Source organism: Hemicordylus capensis, chromosome 3 (assembly GCF_027244095.1).
Source record: "Hemicordylus capensis ecotype Gifberg chromosome 3, rHemCap1.1.pri, whole genome shotgun sequence".
In the NCBI taxonomy this organism is placed as follows: domain Eukaryota; kingdom Metazoa; phylum Chordata; class Lepidosauria; order Squamata; family Cordylidae; genus Hemicordylus; species Hemicordylus capensis.
In genome coordinates, this window is record NC_069659.1 from 138713720 (window position 1) to 138734802 (window position 21083).

Genomic DNA, 21083 nt, shown 5'->3' on the forward strand with positions numbered 1-21083 from the left:
ACTGAGGTTTCCAGGATTTTAACGTGACTGATCGGAAAGCAACCTCTCCCCATCCCCCACGAAAGGTAGCAGCAAAGACAGCTGATCTTTCCTGACAGATGTCTAGGGGGAAAAACTGTCCAGTGCCCTGCAGCCTTATTTCGAGTAGGAAATCGAGGCTTTATTTTGTTTTTTAAAATACTTCATCGTCTAAATCAGGGATTCTCAGCGTTGAGTCTCCAGATGTTATTGGACTTCAACTCCCATAATCCCCAACCAAAGACCATTGGGGCTGGGGCTTATGGGAGTTGAAGTCCAATACCATCTGGGGATCCAACGTTGAGAATCCCTGGTCTAAATATTCAACACATCTGTATGCAAATCAAGGGAGCCTAAAGTTTCTGCTTACAAGTGGATTTGGGTTGTGACGGGTTGTGAGTGGGCAATCTACGCAGACTGACCTTCAGTCTGTAAATTTTTCACGTGTGGCTGGAAGTCCGAATAAGCCTAAGGTGTAATAGTAACAGAGGACTACGTTGCTGGACTTCCATAAGCTACGCGCATTCTCTTTCGGTCACTGCTCCACATCCAATTTGCAATATGGCACTGCCCCTGGCAGGGCAATTTGTTAAACTCCATAAAATAGAAACATTCCATATGAAATAAGCCCTAGGTTGGAAAGCAAAAGTTGCCTTTGCTACTGCTTTGGGTTTTCTCCATGGTTTCCTTCGGACAGCTTTCCTCTTGCGCCCCTGGCCGGCGGGGGGGGGCGGAAGGTGGCGCATCAAGAGCAACTAAGACGCTCCTTCTCCAGACACATCACATCGCCTCTTTTGTTTTTTCTCTCTCCTCTCTATGGTACAAGTCCTCCATATATTGCTTCCGGTCCTTTTCTCGCCACATCCGTTGCGTGGTCGATGACGTAACAACAGTGTTTTTAGCGCCGCGGGGGCCGTCACCCCCCCCGTTCCAATCCAGCGGCGCACCGTTTCCGAGGCCGGGCGTCTCCCGCGCTTCTTCTTTCCTGTCCAGGACAAGGAAGAACGAGGGGGACAGTCGCGGCGCAGCCCCCCTCGGTAGCCACCATGATGAGACGCAGCAAGGCGGAAGTGGATCGCTACGTCTCCTCGTTGCAGGCCTCGGCCCCTTCTCCCAGGGAGGTGAGAGCGCTGGCCTTGGGGGGCGGGGGGCTGCTTCGCTTTCTGCGGCCGTTTCTCCTCTGGCGCCAGCGGCGCCAGCGGAGAAACGGTTGGAAGGGCAGCTGGTGGCTGGCTTCCCCAGCGGCCTGTTGGGAGAGACGGTGAAGGAAGAGGCGCCTCTTCGGAGGAGGACGGCTGGCTGGCTGGCTGGGATGTGCCTCTGTTGCTCCTCTCCACCCGCCCGCCCGCCCCCGAGATAATATGGGCCCCTCTGGCTGCCTCGGAGGGCTCGGGGGCTTTTTAAAGTGCGCGCCATGCTGTGGCTGCAACTTGGGCTTCCTTCAGAAACAAGAAGCGAGGGCCGTGCGGGAAGAGGCCTTGGGAAAGAGAACATTCCGCCACGTGAGGCCGGTTTCTTTCCAAAATTTGCCGCCTTCGCCATTCTCTACAAAACCCAGAACTTGTCCAGTACTGTACTTGGCAACCCTGCTGCTCTCCCTGTCTCCCTCCCCAGCGGCTGGGATAATGGCTTATTACTGAATGTGTGTTTGAGTGGTGCTGCTGTCCCTGCTTTACTGAGTGCAACGAAGTCCAAAACACTAGTGAGGGAACAGCTGAGAAAGATGTGTGTTGCCTTCATGTTTCCAACACAGTTGAACTGGGTTATATGTTCATCAATATAATATCTCAGTTGAAATATATCTGGGATGATTTATGAAGTTATATAAATGTAGGCAAGAGATTAGGGAAGGGGAGTAGGGCATATTGTGTGGTGTAGTGGTTAGAGTGCTGGACTAGGACTGGGGAGACCTGAGTTCAAATCTCCATTCAGCCATGGTACTAGCTGGGTGACTCTGGGCCACTCCTCTGTCAGCCTAACCTACTTCACAGGGTTGTTGTGAGGAGAAACCTAAATGAAAAAGAAATATAAATAAATAAATAAGTATGTATACATAATGTATAGAATTATGTATACAGTGTATATAGGAATTATTTATAACAAACCTGAGCCCAATGGCTAAGCTCTGGCCATGCAAGGCTAATGGGGGAGTCTTGGGTATAAATAAATCCTACAATACAACTGCACTGAACATTCCTGATTTAGTGGTATTAAAACCACTGGTATTAATGATGTGTTTCTCTTTATGGAGAGAGCAGCTTTGTCCAGGGAACATGCCTTAAATGCTGATGTTTTGTATTAACAAAAATATCTTTAAAAGTAGATTAAAAAGTATCTCAAAACATTTTCAGAAAATAAGCTGCTACAAAATAATGTGATCCTCCCAGACACATTTAACAGATGTATGTAATTTAGATTTTGATGCTAATTCTTTAGGCCCTATTACTTGTTGTACCAACCAGTCATTCTCTTGGGTATTTCCTTTTTGTTTTGTCAATTACATTGATCCCCGAATGGCACGGCCGTGCTACTCTCTTATCCATGAGTTTCCGGTCCCCTCACTTATCCTCGGAATTCTGTTGCTGTGTTAGTTTTGTTTGCTTTAGGTGCGTCCTGCAATATTCCCTCACCTTAACTGGGTAGTGCTTATTATTCTAACAAGATAATGTTATTGTTAAATTTCCATACTGCTTTTCATTAAAACAATCTCAAGGCAGTTCACACAAGTTAACGCAAGCCTACAAAAATTACACAATTAAAATATCAGCTAGAACATAAAAATATAGATCTAATTAAAAGACTAAAAACCAAGCATAATATAATCACAAAAGATACAAAGCAGTAGCAATAGGAACGATCTTATAAAAGCCTGGTAAAAAGCCAAGGCTTACACATGCTTTCTAAAAACTGTGATGGAAATAGAAGAGCAGATGGCCACTGAGAGCATTCCAGAGGCCAGGGGCAACAACTGAAAAGGCCGAGCCTCCCTCATTGTCTGCACCCAGAGCAGCACCCCCCCCCACTGACTTCATCAAGCGGGCAGCAACTATTGGGAGCAGGTGGTCCCTCAGGTATCCAGGGCCCAAACCGTTAAGGGTTGTAAAGGTCAAAAACAGCACCTTTAATTGGACCCGGAAACAAATTGGCAGCCAGTGCAGCTCTTTCAAAATGGATGTAATGTGATCCCAGCGAAAAGCTCCACATTAAATCCTAACATCCGCATTTTGCACCATCTGTAGTTTCTGAATGTTCTTCAAGGGCATCCCCACATAGAACGTGTTAGAGTAATCCAGCCATGATGTGACTAAGGCATGGGTAACTGTGGCCAGATCTGCTTTCTCAAGAAAGGGACCCAGCTGGGATACTGTAGCCAAAGCCATGCAAAGACACACCTGGCCACTGCCTCCACCTGAACTTCCAAAAGCAGAGCCAGTTCCAGCAATACCCCCAAACTGCATACTTACTCCTTCAAGGGGAGTGCAACCCCATCCAGAAGCAGTAGAATCTCCTCAATCAGATTGCCTCTCATACTGAACAACAGTCTATGTTTTGTTCGGATTCAATCTCAGTTTATTAGCCCACATCCAGCCCCTGATTCAGGACATCCACTACCTCCCTAGGATCAGGTGACAAGGAGAGAGAGAGCTGAGTGTCATCTGCATATTGCTGACAACTCAGTCCAAGTCCTTGGATGAGCTCACCCATGTAGATGTTAAACAAATGGCATCACTAATAGAGATCTGGTTGGCGGGGACTAGAGACAGGGCCTTTTTGGTTGTGGCCCCTCGGCTTTTTCCCTGAAGAACTTCGCCATGCTCCCTCCCTCAGTGTTTTTTAAAAACATCTTAAAACACACTTTTTAAGGAGGCTTTTTAATTCTCCATTTTTGTTATATTGTTGTTGTTGTTGTTTATTACATTTATATCCCGCTCTTCCTCCAAGGAGCCCAGAGCGGTGTACTACATACTTGAGTTTCTCCTCACAACAACCCTGTGAAGTAGGTTAGGCTGAGAGAGAAGTGACTGGCCCAGAGTCACTCAGCTAGTATCATGGCTGAATGGGGATTTGAACTCGGGTCTCCCTGGTCCTAGTCCAGCACTCTAACCACTGCACCATGCTGGCTCGTGGCATATATCTCATAGGTTCTTTAGCTTTTTATAATTTATAATTCTCAGTTCTTAGCTTTTAAAATAACCTTTAATTTGAACCTAATAATGATTGTGGTTTTTAATCTGACAATGTTTTTGTTTAATTTAGTTAGTTTTATTAATTTTGTTGTATCTTGTATCTAATTGTTGTGAACCTCCCTGAGCAGTAGTGTACTGGCAGGGTGGGGTATAGATCTTTTAAATAAATAATAATAATAACAAATAAATAGCATGGGGGACAAAACCGAACCCTGCGGGACCCCACAGATCCAAGCAGTAGTTCTCCAGCACTACCTTCTGGACCCTCCCTCCAAGAAAGGACCAAAGGCACACCAAAGCAGCACCTCCAATTGCTATACTCGAGAGGTAGTCCAGAAGGATGCCATGGTCGATGTATCACATGCCACTGAGAGGTCCAGCAGAACCAACAGGGACACACTCCCCCTGTCTAGTTCTGAGCGTAGGTCATCCAGTAGAGTAACCAAGGGAGTTTCAGTCCCATATCCAGGGCAGAAGCCCTTGAAAAGGGTTGAGATAATCCACATCATTCAAGACCCTCTACAGCTATCATCAAGATTCACATCATCAGAGATCCTATGCTATTATAATGTTTATGATGGTGCTTTAGAGTATTCAGAGCATCTATAAATGTAACATCTATAAATGATTTCTATAATTTGGTATAATGTACACCCAAGCTTTCAGTCCTAAAGTTATCAGAGCCGCCATGGCTGGGGCCGCTGCCTCGCCCGGTGTCGCTTCCATCGCGCGTCTCCTTCCCAATCGGGCCCCAATTTCTCCGTCCTTGCTCCCGTCTTTGCCGGGAACTCTTGCGGTGTGTTGTGAGAGTTCTGCCCCGAAGACACGCATGCCCATGGTGGGCAGCTAAGAGAAATAATTATATAGATAGATAGCACTGGTACTCTGTTGATCTGGATGCTGGTCTCTGATCCTACAGAGATGTTGGAGAACTAGAACAGGGTATATGTAATTCCCATCAAAAGTCAAGGAAACTGTGGGAACAAAAGAGCTCTGGAGTTGAGCTCAACTTTCTGCTCAACTCAGGCTGAGGTACTGTGGGTACATTACCTTTGCATTCAGTGTCCTCAATGAGGGTTCTGTGCTATAGAGCATTCAACCACACAGGCCTTGTCTGTAGGTATGAATTTAAGCCCCTCCCCTCTTTGGGGTGTCCTGATTGATTGGTTTGATTTGATTTCTATACCGCCCTTCCAAAAATGGCTCAGGGCAGTTTACAAAGAGAAATAACAAATAAATAAGATGGCTCCCTGTCCCCAAAGGGCTCACAATCTAAAAAGAAATTTAAGACACACACCAGCAACAGTCACTGGAGGTATTGTGCTGGGGGTGGATAGGGCCAGTTACTCTCCCCCTGCTAAATAAAGAGAATCACCACATTAAAGATGCCTCTTTGCCAAGTTAGCAAGTATAGCTACCCCATAAGCAAGTTAGCAAGTATAGCTATCCCATAAGGAAGCCTGTTGTATTGTCTGAAAAACACTGAACTAGCAGATTTGTAAAAAAACTATACAATGTTCATAAGGAAATAGCTCTTGACTTACAAATAAGGTAGAGTGGGTAACAGGGATACTCAGGCTGGGCTTGATTTTAAGCCAGCTTGGCTCAACAGGTTCTGGGTCAAGCTGGACTGGCCTTGCCCGGTCCGAATTTGAACCAAACTGGGCCGGGTTCGAACAAAACTGGCTCTGAGCTATACTGGTAAAGGGGAACCCAGTGAAGATTCCCTTTTCCTAAGTATAGATGGGGTGGGAGGGGAGCAACTATGTACTTACAAGTAAGAGCCATGCCTGTGGTCACGCAAATGACCTCTGCGCATGCACGGAGGTCAGTAAAATGGCCCCTGCGGGTGCAAAGAGGCTCAAAGTGGGCACTGCTGGCCTGGGCTACTCAGTGGGGGTTGGGAAGTAGTTGCAGCTGCAGCTTGTACTTGTAAGTACATATTTACTCCCCTCCCACCCCCTCTATTCTTAGGCAAGTCCTCCTGTACTGGTAAAGGGAAATCATCACCGGATTCCCCTTTACCAGTATAGCTCCAGTCGGTTCGAACTGGGCCCAGTTCAGCTCGAATTTGGACCGGTCAAGTGTCCCTAGAAGCCCCCGTGCAGTTCCATCATGCACATGGTGTCCGCATGTGCTGGTGCCATTTGCATGACCACACAAATGGTGCCTGTGTGTGCGTGGACACCATGTGCATGATGGTGCGGCACAGGAGCTTCTAGGGACATGTGCCACTCCATCAGGAAGCTTCAAGAGGCAGCAGAGAGCAACTAAGGAGCTGCTCCTTTTTCTTAAAGTTCACGGTCCCAATTACCCAAAAGTTCTCAAATGCACATTCCTAGTTCAGTGATGCTCGTTTTAAAATGATTTTACAACAAACAGCATCAATAATCCTACCAGAAATTGTTGCTTTACAATCAGAAAATCATTTACAGATCATAATGGTTCACATCTGCTGACTTGGGTCTCTGTGTGACTCCACTTCGTATGTGTCCTGTATTCTGAATCATCTTCTTGCTGTTTGCATTAACTGTCAGTTTTTCAGAAATTTTGTTGCTTTTAATGTAAATCCTTCCCCGCTCCAGATATTAATATTTCAGATATTACTAGAATTGAATTCGAAAAACTGTTGGGGGTCTTCAGAGCTTGTTTTATGTCTGCCTATGCAATCTGGAACACTTTAAAACTGAATTCTAGAATGAGGAGCAATAGCGTCTGGAACAGGGCTTGCAACTCAGTGGATTTTGGGCTTCAGGTCCATCATCCTCAGCCACAGTGACCATTAGGCAGGAATTGGGGGAGTTGTAGTCCAACATTTACAGGAAGACCCTAAGTTGTGCAGCCCTGTTCTAGAATGTGAAAGAGTGGAAACCTGTCATACCGAAAGCTTGCTTGCTTAGCAACAGCTCTACAGTTATATGATGTGGATTTTTTCCTCATTATCAGTATAAATGCGCTGGTGTTAATATGTGGCTGAATGCCAGAGAGCAAAAACTGTGGAGTGGATTGTATTGTGTATCATGTGAAAGGAAAGATTGTGCCGTCAAGTCAGTGTCGACTCCTGGCAACCACATGGTATCATGGAGGGAATCTTAATTTATTAAATTAAAAGAAATCTGTGATAGATGTAAATTGTTCTAAATTGCCATAATAGCAATAGTAGCAATAGCACTTACATTTATATACCGCTCTATAGCTGGAAGCTCTCTAAGCGGTTTACAATGATTTAGCATATTGCCCCCAACATTCTGGGTACTCATTTTACCGACCTCGGAAGGATGGAAGGCTGAGTCAACCTTGAGCCCCTGGTCAAGGGGCTCATAATGATCAACATGCATAAACCCTGGCTTCTCACTGTTATCCTTTGATGCAAGATTCCTAACTTTTAACTAAACTAGGCATTTTTTGCTCACAGAAGTGACAGGCAGTAATGATAGAACATCTCTAGCAGTACAATAGGATTGTAGTTAAGTCATCCACTTAAAATATCTTCCCTGTTGAAACATTATGATTCATTGGCTTCTGCTTTCTTGGTGACTAACCTGGCTCATTTTGTTATGGGTCACATTGACAGTTCTTACTCTTGAGTAAGCTCTCCTTACTCCATATTATGCATTTCTGTTCCAGACTAAGGCAACTGTGGATGTTACCACTGTTCCTTCTAAGACATGCGCACATTCACAAGCTTTCTGATGTCCGCTCAGTTAGTTTTAGATCCCGCTCAGGTTGAATTAGGAAGGCCCCACTCTGAATGCATGTGCGCACACAGTGCCTTGATACTGGTGACCAGAACAAAACTCATTCTTCACAGAGATGAAATATATTAGAGGGACAACTGGATGCTACTCACTTTCTTCACTATGTGATTGGAGCAATGGGGCTATTAGGCTTTCAAATTCCAGGGTGTCAGTTGCTTTTACTTAAGACATTTTAAGTCAGTTGAGCTTTGTATAACTTCATGTAGGTAGATTCTGTTGACAGTGGTTCTTATGAATAAGAAGTTAACACATGAAGTGGAAGATTGCCTTGATTATATTATTGATGGCAAAATTCCTGTTTTTAAAAAATGCATTGTTTCTCTTTAGAAATCGATGAAAGGATTCTTTTTTGCTAAGCTGTATTATGAAGCAAAGGAATATGAACTTGCTAAAAGGTAATGTATATATCTGAATAGATTTATTCTCCAAGAAGCATAAAACAGGCCTTTCATACTCTAAAGCAGGCCTTCTCAACTTAGGATCTCCCCAGCTGTTTTTTGGACTACAACTCCTGTAATCCCCAGCTACAGTGGCCAATAGCCAGGGATTATGAGAGTTGTAGGCCATCTGCAGGAGAGCCGAAGTTAAGCACCCCTGCTCTAAATGAATGACTTGCCTTCAGATTTTATCCAAAGTTCCTGATATCCAGATTTGGGGTGATCCTTGATGAGATAAGTGTCTCTGTCACAAACCATGAAATGCTGGATGGAAAAGAGACTTGAAACTATTCCATGTTACTGTAATTAGAACACTTCTGAAACATTATCTTCTTTCCAGTTTCCTGTGTGATCAGTGTTGCTGTGTTTAAAATAACTGTCCATCTGTTAGGTTTTGTATTATTGTATGTAGTACTAATGCTTGATATTGCTTATAGCAAGCATTGTATTTTGATCTTGAATCGTTAAACCAAATATGGAAAACAATATTTCCAATTCTGCATGTTCTCTAAAACTTTTAATTAGATTTGTATTTTTATATTCCAATTTAATTTTTTTGCATAATTGTTGTCTTAAATGTTTTTGTAAACTGCCTTGAGATTGTTCTAATAAAAGGCAGTATAAAAATCTAATAATAAAATTTACCAACAATCTATAGAATACATTGATATTGCCTCTTTCTGTTCAGAATTAAAGTTCTTAATTGCTGTTGTGTTACTCACTATGCTGTTCTTGTAAAGGTACATATCTACATATCTCAGTGTCCAAGAACGAGATCCGAAGGCCCACAAATTCTTAGGCCAACTCTATGAAGCTGAAAAGAACCTAGAGAAAGCTGTTGGCTGTTATAAGGTACAAAGTGATTCACTCTATCCTTTAACTATATCACTGTTGCTAGAGGTTGCTGTATGTCTGTAAGGTCTTATTTAAATTTATATCTTTAAATAATACATTTTGCAATGTAGAAAAATGCATTTGAAAAGATTTGACCATCTGAATTAAAATAGCGCTTTGGCTTTTATTTTCTTTAATTAACACATTTCTATACCGCCCTATATAAAATCTCAGGGAGGTTTAAAGTTTAAACAAACAGGCTGGCTTAATGCCAACCCAACAAAATCTGGTGTTCTTTAGAAAATAGTGAGGCTAAGTACTGATAAAGCTGTAAGAAACTGTCCAGTTGTAGAGCAGCAACCAAGAATGCTTTACAAGAACAAATCCTGAAGCATTTCAGAGGGAGGCACTCCAAGGGGCTCTGCAGGAAAAAAAAACACTATTTAGAGAGATTGTTATTTTTCCTCAGAGCATTTTCTTGGCTGAAAATGCTAGCCAAGTAACTCTGCTACTACATCATGACTGATAGAATCAGAGGTCGGTCAGTCTAATAGAGTCAGTAACTGTCTATATATTATGGATAAAAATCTCCTTGTTAATCTTTCAAGCATAAAACATTTGACCAGATGAGTCGGGTATAATAAAACTCTTCAGAAGTGAGACAAGACTGCCCTAGATCTACAGATCTGGTCTTCTCCAAGACAGGCCTTGAAACTTCACAAACTAGTTCTTAGTTTTCCTTCCAGTTTCTGGAAAGCACAGACCAAACAGAAACACAATTGTATGCCAAGTGTGTGGAAAACAAGGTGCAGGTTTTTTTTGCTGTATTTACAAATTGCTCTAATTTCCTTCCATTTAGCCATCGGGTTTTTCAGCGCTTGAGGGGCAGAGATTTTTAACTTTGGTAGTCTGTTAGCCCTGCAAATCTGTGAGTCAGTTTAGGCTCAGGAGTAATAACTTGTCCAAGACGATCTAGTGAGCTTCATCTGAACTAGGATCAGAACCTGAATTGACCACACCCTAGCTTATTGCTCAAGCCATTACCATAGTACTTTTTAGTAAAATTCTAGATGTCATAAAATGCCCATTTTACATTTAAAGCCTCTGCTTGAAAATACTGGAGTGGGGAGGATGGATAGAACTAGCCTGTATAGGGTCACAGCATGGGGTTTAAGCAGCTTTTTGTATGTCAGATTGCAATGGACGACGCTCATAACATGATGTGAAAAGTGCTCTGTTCCTATGATCTGTGACTGTTCTGCACAGATACTTCCCTGCCCTCAAATGCTAGTTAAGCATAATTTTATTCTCTGTTATTACCCATAACATGGAACTGCCACTTCTGTCTGAAAAACTGTCACTTTCTTGTTCCTTAATTCTGAATTCTTTGTAGAATGCTCTATTTATAAAGTGGTGAAGCTGGCACAAATCTGATAATAAAAATATATGGTTAAACTATAATCTTTTTTTGCTTTTTTTGAAACTTTAGCGTTCAGTGGAATTGAACCCAACACAGAAAGATCTCGTATTAAAGATTGCAGAATTGCTGTGCAACAATGATATTACTGATGGGAGAGCAAAATACTGGGTTGAGAGAGCAGCCAAGCTCTTTCCTGGAAGTCCTTCAGTTTTTCATCTGAAGGTAAGAACTTCTTGTTTTTCATACAGTGTGTCTAAATAAAAATTTGGACAACAGTGAATCAGCAGGATGAAAAGCTTAAGTTTGATAGGAACTTAATAAAAATTGGACAGCATTCAGACTAACATTCTACTTGTGTGAGAGGGGAGGATGATTTTTCTTGTTTTCCCCACTTCCCTCTGCAGTCCTGTGTATCCTCTGAAAATATGTTGCTGAGGATAGATGGAGACTCAGCCATTTGTGAGAAATGCAAAGGAAATGGAATTCGAGAAAATTGCCCCTTCACCCCTTTCATGAGCTGAACATACTTCTCTGACCAGACATATATTCATTTATTTTATTTATTTGTGCACTGCCCCAAACTCACGTCTCTGGGAGGTTTACAACAAACACAATTCTGTTGTAAAAGCTTGAGTGAATAAATGCTTCTTAAGAGTCTCTTTAAAAGCTCTCAGAGATGGGGAGACTCTTATGGGGACCACATTCCAGAGCCTCAGGGCAGCAATAGAGGAGACCCGTTTGGAGTATCCAACAGATGAACTGGTGGCAACTGCAAATGGATCTCTCTGAATTATCTCCTGTGCAGTGAAGTCCAGATGCTTCCTGTAGCAACTTAGTTAAGATCTCCTTTATACTGAATCTTCTAATTTCAAAAGTTGGAATATAGAAGAGTTCCCCTTCATATTTCAGAACACTTAATTTTTAAAACATTTCAAACAGAATAGAATACATTACTTGATTATTGTTGCACTTTAAATACACACACCTACCTCAAAATCTCCAAACTAGCTTGCCTATACTGTACAGTTTCTTGAAAAAGGTAACCAAAGGGGCATTGCATTTTGAGAACATTTGAAAAGCGTATGTTAAGGATACATAAAAATATTACAATACTTACCTTGTCTGTATTTTTACCATAGGAGTGTCTGTTGGATTGTGAAGGTGAAGAAGGGTGGAATCAGCTTTTTGACTTGATTCAGACAGAGTTGTATGCTAGACCAGATGATGTACATGTTAACATCAGACTTGTACAGCTATACATGTCAAATAAAAGACTCGAAGATGCTGTGTTACATTGTCAAGAAGCAGAGAAGAAACTATCTTTGCAGTCAAGCTTGGAGTGGTGCCTGTGTGTGGTACAGACACTTGAGGTTGGTTCAGTTGTATGTGTTACTAAAAGGTAGATCCCTTTGTGCTTTTTTTGTTGGCCCATACTATAGTGAGCCATCTTAAATTAAAACCAAACACTGCTTAAGGTTTCCTAATGTAATGAGGACCATTTGCATGGCAGAGCTCACCATGATCTGAAGCATGCAAACATGAAGGTATCTGGTCGAAGTGGACCCACAGCATGCTTCTGTTTGGATGCTAAATTTCCCCCTTTTGCCCTTTTTCCTAACACTCCCCCCATTCCCAGTGCCGCAATGTCCTGCCATGTGGTTCCGATATCCATGGTTCCCCTGCAGAACAGAACTCACATGGAAAACAGGTTTCCCCTGTACATTGCTTTGAGCATTCCACAATAAAATTTGAAACTAATTCTAGTTGTCCTTAGCAATATAACTGCTCTAGAACCTGCCTGCCTACCTGGGGTCTTGGAACAGAGAACATTTCAGAAATGCAACAATAAATAAAATATTTCCAGAACTCTTGCACACAAATAATTTGTGGAACAGAACTTGCAACTATTTTCCTTCCACTCATCTAGCTCTTTGGAATCAGGCCAGTGGGTTTGAGTAAAGGACTCAGAAGAATTGCAGCCATTGCCAAAAAATTAAAACAATTGGACAGTGCCCCACTGATGCAAAGAATGGATAACCTGTGTTGGTGTTAAGGGCCTTTTACAGTGCACTGAGTAGGTTGATATTTGGTGTCATGCCAATCAGGACATGCTCCTTCAGATAATAATAATAATAATATTTCTATACCGCCCTTCCAAAAATGGCTCAGGGCAGTTTACAAAGAGAAATAACAAACAAATAAGATGGCTCCCTGTCCCCAAAGGGCTCACATTCTAAAAAGAAACTTAAGACACACACCAGCAACAGTCACTGGAAGTACTTTGCTGGGGGTGAATAGGGCCAGTTACTCTCCCCCTGCTAAATAAAGAGAATCACCACGGGGTGCCTCTTTGCCCAGTTAGCAGGGGATATGAGATGTCAGGAAAGACTAATAATGTCAGCACCTGTTATTGTAGCTCTTTTAAAATACCATTGGTTCAGCAGACTTTGTCTTCCAACAAACAATTTTAAACTTCTCCAATCTGATTTTTTAAAAAAGACTTCCACACACTCCAGCATCTAGGCAACTGAATTCTCACAAATTGTTGATTGAAGGGAGTAAAGAATGAATTAATGAAGTTGTGACTGACTTTACATAGTAAAATATGTTGATCAGACGGCTGAACTTTATCACACTGACCCACAAAACTGACTTTTCCCAGGAATATCTGAAATCTGCACAGAACTCTGAATCTGATAAAATTAGTTGGCAAAGGACCCATCGGGATCTCTTGTTGGCTTACTCCAATGTGGTTGTAATGACACTATCAAGCAGAAGTGTTGAAGCAAGTAGAGCATCTCTTGAAAGGTATTTTTATTTTGTATAATTAACACTTCTAATCTTTTTTTTTTTTTTTAAAGGAAGCATTCAGATTCTTGTAGTATATATGCACCAAAGCCTTTCTCGGCTGGTGTAGGAGGTCACACAATGTGGGATTACATCCCTCCACATGCTCCAGAAGGCAGGAGGTAGAATTACTTGAAGATCCTTAACCCATTGCATGTGGGCAGATCCCTCCAGTTCTACTTCCTGCCTTAGCTCCAGAGGACACACTTGCTAGCTCGCTTCATGGTCTTCACTTTAGTATCTTTTTTTTGGGTGTTGCTTCTTTCACTCTTTCTTCGGTCCATTCTTTGTTCTATTCAGTTTTCACTTCTTCCTGCTTACTGTACTGTATATCTAAAAAAAAAAGAAGAATTAATTTTTACTTCTCTGTCCGTTTGTTTTTGACATTCTTAGTCTCTGTTTCTCTCCAGCTCTATTTCGTCCTCCTTCGGCAGTGGCCGTTGACTAGATGACCACTAGAAATGGCTTGGGCCTGCTTGCGTTTAGGGAGCATTCAGCCCGACAGAGACTCTTCCCGCCAAATCAGAAAAACGGCGCAAAGGGCTTGGACAAAATGGCTGCCGTTAGGGGGAGCCTTACTGGCACCACCAGGCCACAGCGGCTATCCCCCCAGCCTGATGGCCACGGTCTGGATGCCCGCGGAGATTCCGGGCACAATGATCGCCATTAGTGCCCCCCCCCCCCCCCCAAGAGAAAGAAGTTGAAAAAGAAGGCGCATGCCAACAGGGAACACTTGTCGGGCACTTCAAAATGCCGCGCGGCTTTATCGGGGCTACTGAGTGAAGCGGCTGGGGAGGAGGCGGCCTTGCTGTCGCCGCTCCTTTTATCGCCAGCGGCCACACACCCTCCTGGGGAAATGGCAGGCGGGCCAGCAAGCTTCTAGCCCTTGGCGCTTGGAGGAAGAATCAGCCTTGACTGGGGGAGCGGAGGAGCAATCTCCGAGAGAACCGGCTGGTGGAGGCAGCCCAGAAGGACCGACCCTGGTGAGATCGGGGCCCGCCCGAGGGAGTGTGGAGGAGGAGTCCCACACAGCAGACAGGATTTCCCCCAGTGTTGCCGTTCCGACCGAGGATCCGGCCATGGGCGAGTCAGGAGGCTTCCTTCACGCGGCACTGCTGAAAGGTTGAATTGAGGAGGCTGTGCAAAAGTCTGTTGATGCAGTTCTCAAAGGTCGCCCTGATGTCAGGGCGCGGAGGAGAATGAGGGATAGCTCATCATCCTCGGATTCTTGAAATGAGTCTCCACTGCACAAAAGGCTCAGACACTCCATGAGGGTGACTCCCTATTCTGGTATTTTCACTCGTCTGAGGAATCGGGGGAGGAGTCCCCAGGCGTTTTCCAATTGAAGGGATCCAGATCTAGGTCTGTGCAGGGTGACAGGGACCTGGGGTCATCTTCTTGTGAAGAGGGGGAGATCCCAGATGATCAGGGGATAGGAGTACAAAATCAAAGGCTGTCCCTGCTGGAAGATGCTCAGCCTATCATTAATCAATCTTTATTGGCTCTAGGTTTAAAAGCTGTCACTATTGAGGAGGATAATCCAGTCTCCAAAGGGGCTCTGGTGCTGCCTCAATCTAAGACTCCCTCTCATAGGGCTGTTATGCCAGAGAGGTTTACCTCCTCTATTAAGGAGAAATGGGCCTCTATTTCTGCAGTTAAACGCACGCCAGCATCCGCTTCTAGGCTGTACAATTTTGAGGAGAATAAATTTGTTGAAGGTTTCTCTGACAGACGCGCCCTTTGCTGTCCTCCTTAGTGGTGTAGTAGTGCCTAAGGACAGGGACTCCACTTTCAAGGATCAGGCAGATAAGAAGGCAGAGGCTGTTTTGCGTAGGGCGCACGAATCTTCTGCCATGGCTGTTAGAGCTGATACCACAGCCTTGCTAGTTTCTAGGGCCTCTGTGCTGTGTATCAACGAGCTACTTAATGACCCTCCTGATCAGGTGCGGATGCGCCGCAAACTCCTCCGCTTACAAAGAGCGGCCGCCCTTGCTGCAGACGCTACATTTGACAGTGTGCGGTTCTCATTCAGAGCAGTGAGGGCAGGAGTGTTGGCCAGGCGTAATATTTGGCTGAAATATTGGAAGGTGGACAACACTTCCAAGGCCAACCTGGCAGCTGTACCCTATGTGGGTGGTAAACCTTTTGGGGATGATGCTCTTAAGGAAGTCTTGGTTGAAACCAAAGATAAGAGGAAGACGCTGCTGTCAGTGCAGCATAAGGAGGAGAAGCCTTTTACGCGACGACCCTCTCAGGCCCCTAGGGCTTTTAGACCACAATACAGACAGCAGGATTCATTCCGGACTTTTAGACCTCAATGGAATAGGTCCAGAGGGCAAGAGAAGCAGTTCTTTCCTTCCCAGGGGCAGCAGTCATTCACCCCTCAGTCACGTGGTCCCAAGCAGCAGTCCTGACAACCACGGCTACAAGGTGGGAGCGCGCCTATTGGGATTCTGGCCCGTTTGGAGAGAGTCCATCAAGGATTGGTGGTTCTATCCATAGTAAGATTAGGTTAGAGTGGAGCTCTCCAGCCCTCCCGGGAACAGGTTCCTCCTCGCGCCTATGTCAAGAAATACTGCAAAGCACAAGGGTCTGCTCTCTGCAATCCCAACACCTGGTGGACATAGGAGCCATAGAGGACGTGCCTTTGGTCCAGAGGGGTCTGGGCGTCTACTCTGTGATCTTCACGGTGCCAAAGAAGGACGGCCCCGCAAGAGCGGTGTTGAATCTGCAACCAGTCAACAGGTTTGTGATAAAAAAGAGATTCAGGATGGAGACTCTGCACCATCTCGGAAGAGTTGCAAGCCGGGGACTTCATGGCATCTATAGACCTTCAGGACACGTATCTGCATGTTCCGATCCATCTGCTAAGTCACCTGCTGCTTCATTGTTTTAATTGTAAACGCCCTGAGCCATTTTGGAAGGGCGGTATATAAATCAAATAATACATTCCTGCTACAGGGGCAGGCATTTCCAATATCGTGCCCTGCCGTTCGGTCTGTCCTCGGCCCCCAGGGTTTTTACGAAGGTGTTGAGTCCTCTGGTGGCCATCCTTCGCACAGAGGGCATCTATCTTTATTGTTACTTGGACGACCTTTTAATTCGAGCAAGATCGGCGGCAGCGGTGGAGACAGCGTTGTCCAGGGCAATGTCCCTGCTGCGGGAGCACGGTTTTCTGATAAATGTGGGCAAGAGCCACTTATTTCCATCGGTACACCTTCGAGACCTGGGGGTGGTCATGGATATGACAGTTTGCGGATTGTTCCTCCCGCAAGACAGGATGGCGGTTCTCTTGTCCTTAGCTCGCGTTGCCTTGGGGCAGATGTCCTTCAATATTCTGAAGCTGGCACCACTACTCGGTCTTATGGTAGTGGCCATGGATTCCGTACCCTGGGCCAGACTTCATCTTCGCCAGCTACAGTGGGCGCTTCTTCCTTTCCAGTGCAGGATCGCTCTCAAACGCGACAAGAAGGTCCCTCTGTCAAGGTGCCTGTGGGAGTCTGTTGCTTGGTGGACTGTTCAGGAAAACCTGGAGAAGGGAAAGATCCTTTATTGAGGAAATTTCTGAGGGGAGCGGACCACCTATCGCTGCCAGTGTGCCACCGTTTTCCTTCATGGGATTTGCACGTGGTCTTAAGGGGTCTGCAGTTTCCCCCCTTTGAGCCTCTCCGGTCTATTTCACTGCAGATGTTGTCTTGGAAGGTAGCATTCCTGGTTGCCATAACGTCAGCCAGGAGAGTGTCGGAGTTGCAGGCCCTGTCGGTGAAGAGCAATTTATGCATTTTTTCCAAGGACTTGGTGAGGCTCATTCTGGATCCGTCGTTTGCACCAAAGGTGAATTCATATTTTCATAGAGCGGCGGATATTTACTTACCTTCGTTCTGTCCTGAGCTTTGACATCAGTCGGAAAAAGAATGGCACTGTTTGGACGTTCGAGCATTGCAGATATATCTGGATAGGTCGGAAGCGTTCCGCAAGTCGGTTGTGTTGTTCGTGGCCTTCAAAGACTCCAAGAGGGGGTCCAAAGTGTCGGCGGCAATCATCGCCAGATGGGTCAAGTCCTGTATAGTGGACTCTTACAAGGCACAGAAGCTTCCAGTGCCATGTCAGATCACGGCTCATTCAACGAGGTCAGCAGCTACTTCGGCTGCTCTGTCATCAGCAGTGTCGCTGGAGGAGATTTGTAAGGCAGCGACTTGGTCTTCCCCATTTTCTTTCTCCAGACATTACAAGTTGGATGAGCACAATGCGGCTAGAGCCTCTTTCGGTCGGAGGGTCCTGCAGAGGGTCCTTCCGGGTCAATAGATCCAGTCTTTCTATCTGTTTTTCCCTCCCGTGGTTGGTGCTATGGTATCTCCCACGTTGGGTGACCTCCTACACCAGCTGAGAAAGGTACACTGGTACTCACCGTGAAGGTGTCTTCTGGCTGGTGTAGAAGAGGTCACCCAAGGCCCACCCGGGTTATCTGTTTGTTACTGGATCTCTGTACTGGAAGAGGGGGATGTTGTGCCTTCCCTTCTGTCCCTTGTTTCTCCTAGTCTTGCATTAGTTGTTTGGCAGTTCTTCTATTCAGGTTATTGATGTTGTTTCTGAAGCTTGAGCTGTTTTAGATACTGAAGGGATCCACCCACATGCAATGGGTTAAGGATCCTCTAGTAATTCTACTTCCTGCCTTCTGTAGCATGTGGAGGGATGTAATCCCACGTTGACTGACCTCTTCTACACCAGCCAGAAGACACCTTCACGGTGAGTACCAATGTACCTTTCTGTTTGACTGCACTTTCATCCCTTCTCTTTCTGTTTTGCTCTCTGCATTTTCATCCCTTCTCTTTCTGTGTTGCTCTCTGCATTTTTGCAGAATATATGTATAAAGTGTAGTACGGAGTCAAGGAACACATCAAATAACTTGGTTTAGTACCTCTTGTTTTTTGTAATGATGTATTAATCCTTGATACTTCTAATTATGAACCCCTGTCTTGTAGCTTTGATCATGCACTTCATTCCGTGAAACCATATGTAGCTGGAGGTGAACTGTCTGTAACTTTCCTGGAAATGAGAGGCCATTTCTACATGCATGCTGGAACTTTGCTGTTGAAGATGGCCCAGCAGAGTGAGGCGCAATGGAGAGCTGTTTCTGAATTGGCAGCCTTGTGTTACCTTATAGCTTTCCAGGTAAGCTGTTCTCATTTGACAGGTATTGGGGCCATTCATATAACCTACCAGGTGAGGGGGAAGGCTTCGCAAACCTTGCCTTCACCCCACACTATCATGCTGTGCTTGGTGGGAGTGCTAAGTGTGCAGTGTGCTCCCATGCAATCAGTGCTGCTCCATGCAGCATGGAACAGGGCAGGTTGCTCTCTGGCCTCTGGGTATCCCACAGTGTACCATGTGATAGTGCAGTGTGGGATTCCCCCAGGGGACTGGTGCTCTAGGTCCACAACTCTGCATCAGTGCGAGATACAAGCAGCCTTCAGAAACAGGATCCCGGCAGCTAGGTAAGGGCACATTTGTGCCCTTAAGTAGAAACCTGGTCCTCTGGGGGAAATGGTGTGCCTGTCAACAGAGTGAGGGATCTTGTGTCTAGAGATTAAAAAAAAAAAATCATTAGTGAACTTGAAAGAAGTTAGTTGTCAGCCATGGTTATATTTAACTTACCCCAGCTATGTAAATTGCTGCTTACCTCAGTTTCTCTGAGCAGGCAGCATGTATGCTCAGACTGGCATTAAAACCACAGTGTCCCAGTGTGTTACCAGCTGGGGTAAATGCAGAGGTGCATTATGGCTGCTGCCCTTGTTCATATATTTTCTCTCTCCACAAATTCACAGCCACACCTACCAAAAATTCTGACTGCATGATGGGCTGTAGCTGCAACCACCACAGTGCTTTTCATTCACTTTCCCCAGGTTTCCTTATCAGTTTCTATCACTTTGCTGAGCAAGATTATTTATTCCCTTTTATCACATTTTTATACCGCCTGATATGTACATCTCTAGGTGGTGTACAAATTTAATATTAAAAATCACAGATTAAAGTAAACCAAACACAACAAAAATATATAAAACAAATGATTAAAATTAATTCTAATTAAAAACTGGCGAGAATGGAAGAGTCTTGAGGTTCTTCCTGAAAACAAAGAAGGAGATGCTATTTCAGCAGGGTACATATTCCAAAGTGCTGTGAGGCAGCCACAGAGAAGGCCTGGTCATGAGTCACCACCAGATGAGCTGGTGGCGGCCATAACCAGACGTCTCCAGAAGATCGTAAAAGGTGGCAGGGTTCATGAAAAGGAGGCACTCTCTTAAATAGCCTGGACCCAAGCCATTAAGGGTTCTATAGGTAATAACCAGCACTTTGTATTTCACCCGGAAACATATTGGCAACCAGTGCAGTTCATTCAAAACCGGTGTTATGTGGTCCCTTTGTGTAGTCCCAGAGACCAATCTGGCTGCCGCATTCTGTACCAATTGTAGTTTCTGGACTACATATAAAGGCGGCCTTACATAGAGCACATTACAGTAGCCAAGCCTGGAGGTTACCAGCATATGTACCACTATTTTTAAGGTCATTCATCTCTAGAAATTGACATAGCTGACATATCAGCCGAAGCAGATAAAAAGCGCTCCTGGCCACCACCTCAACCTGAGAAACCAGGGAGAGCTTTGGGTCCAGGAACACTCCAAAGCTACTTACCTGATCTTTCAGGAGTAATGTAACCCCATCCAGAACAAGCAGATCTAAACCATCTCTCAGGTCCTTGCTCCCCACAGTCAATATCTCCATCTTATTTAGATTCAACCTCAGTTTGTTATCCCTCATCCAGCCCGTTACTGCCTCTAGGCAGGCATTTAGGGAACATGTGCCATTTCCTGATGAGGTCGGCATGCAGAAGTAGATCTGAGTGTCATCAGCATATTGATAACACCCAGCACCAAACCTCCTGATGATTTCTCCCAGCGCTTTCATGTAGATGTTAAAGAGTATTGGAGACAGTTTGGAGCCCTGTGGAACTCCATTCAGATCTCGCTTTGCAGAGCAATAGTCTCCAAGTGACACGATCTGGAATCTATCAAGAGAGGTAGGAGCAGAACCACTGTAAAACAGTGCCACCCAATCCCACCTCTCTCAGGCGGTCCAGAAGAATACCATGATCGATGGTATCAAAAGCCGCAGAGAGATCCAAAAGGATCAGCAGAGTCACACACGCTCTGTCAACACCTAATTGGAGATCATCCATCAGGCCGACCAAGGCATTCTCAACCCCAAAGCCCACATGAAAGCCAGTTTGAAATGGTTCTAGATAATCTGCATCATCCAAAACTGCCTGGAGCCGAGAGGCCACCAACCACCTTGCCCAACCATGGAAGCTTAGAAACAGGTCTCTAATTAGCAAATTCTGGGGGATCCAGTGTTGGTTTCTCCAAAAGTGGTCTAATAGCCTCCTTAAGACATGGAGGCATCTTGCCCTCCCTCAGAGAAGCATTTATAATATTAACTAGATCCTCTCTCTGTATCCTCCTAAAATGATTATCAGAACAGATAAGCCAAGTTGGGCAAGGGTCAAGAGAACAGGTTGTAGGGCTCA

General features: G+C 44.8%; 1 protein-coding gene across 3 annotated transcripts in view; it reads left to right on the plus strand.

The window, feature by feature from the left end:
• The first annotated feature begins 885 nt into the window (after positions 1-885).
• The window catches only part of LOC128348978 (E3 SUMO-protein ligase RanBP2-like), an 81218-nt gene continuing 61020 nt past the window's right edge, over positions 886-21083 (plus strand). For 2 of the 3 annotated variants that reach the window (XM_053304785.1, XM_053304787.1), the window contains exons 1-7: positions 1504-1520; positions 8291-8358; positions 9141-9252; positions 10724-10876; positions 11794-12024; positions 13317-13462; positions 18484-18673. In XM_053304785.1, coding sequence (XP_053160760.1) covers positions 8297-8358; positions 9141-9252; positions 10724-10876; positions 11794-12024; positions 13317-13462; positions 18484-18673 — 894 coding nt within the window. In that variant the 5' untranslated portion in view covers positions 1504-1520; positions 8291-8296. Of the gene's footprint in view, positions 1140-1503; positions 1521-8290; positions 8359-9140; positions 9253-10723; positions 10877-11793; positions 12025-13316; positions 13463-18483; positions 18674-21083 lie in introns of those variants that run through there. The other variant, XM_053304786.1, reaches the window with a different exon arrangement.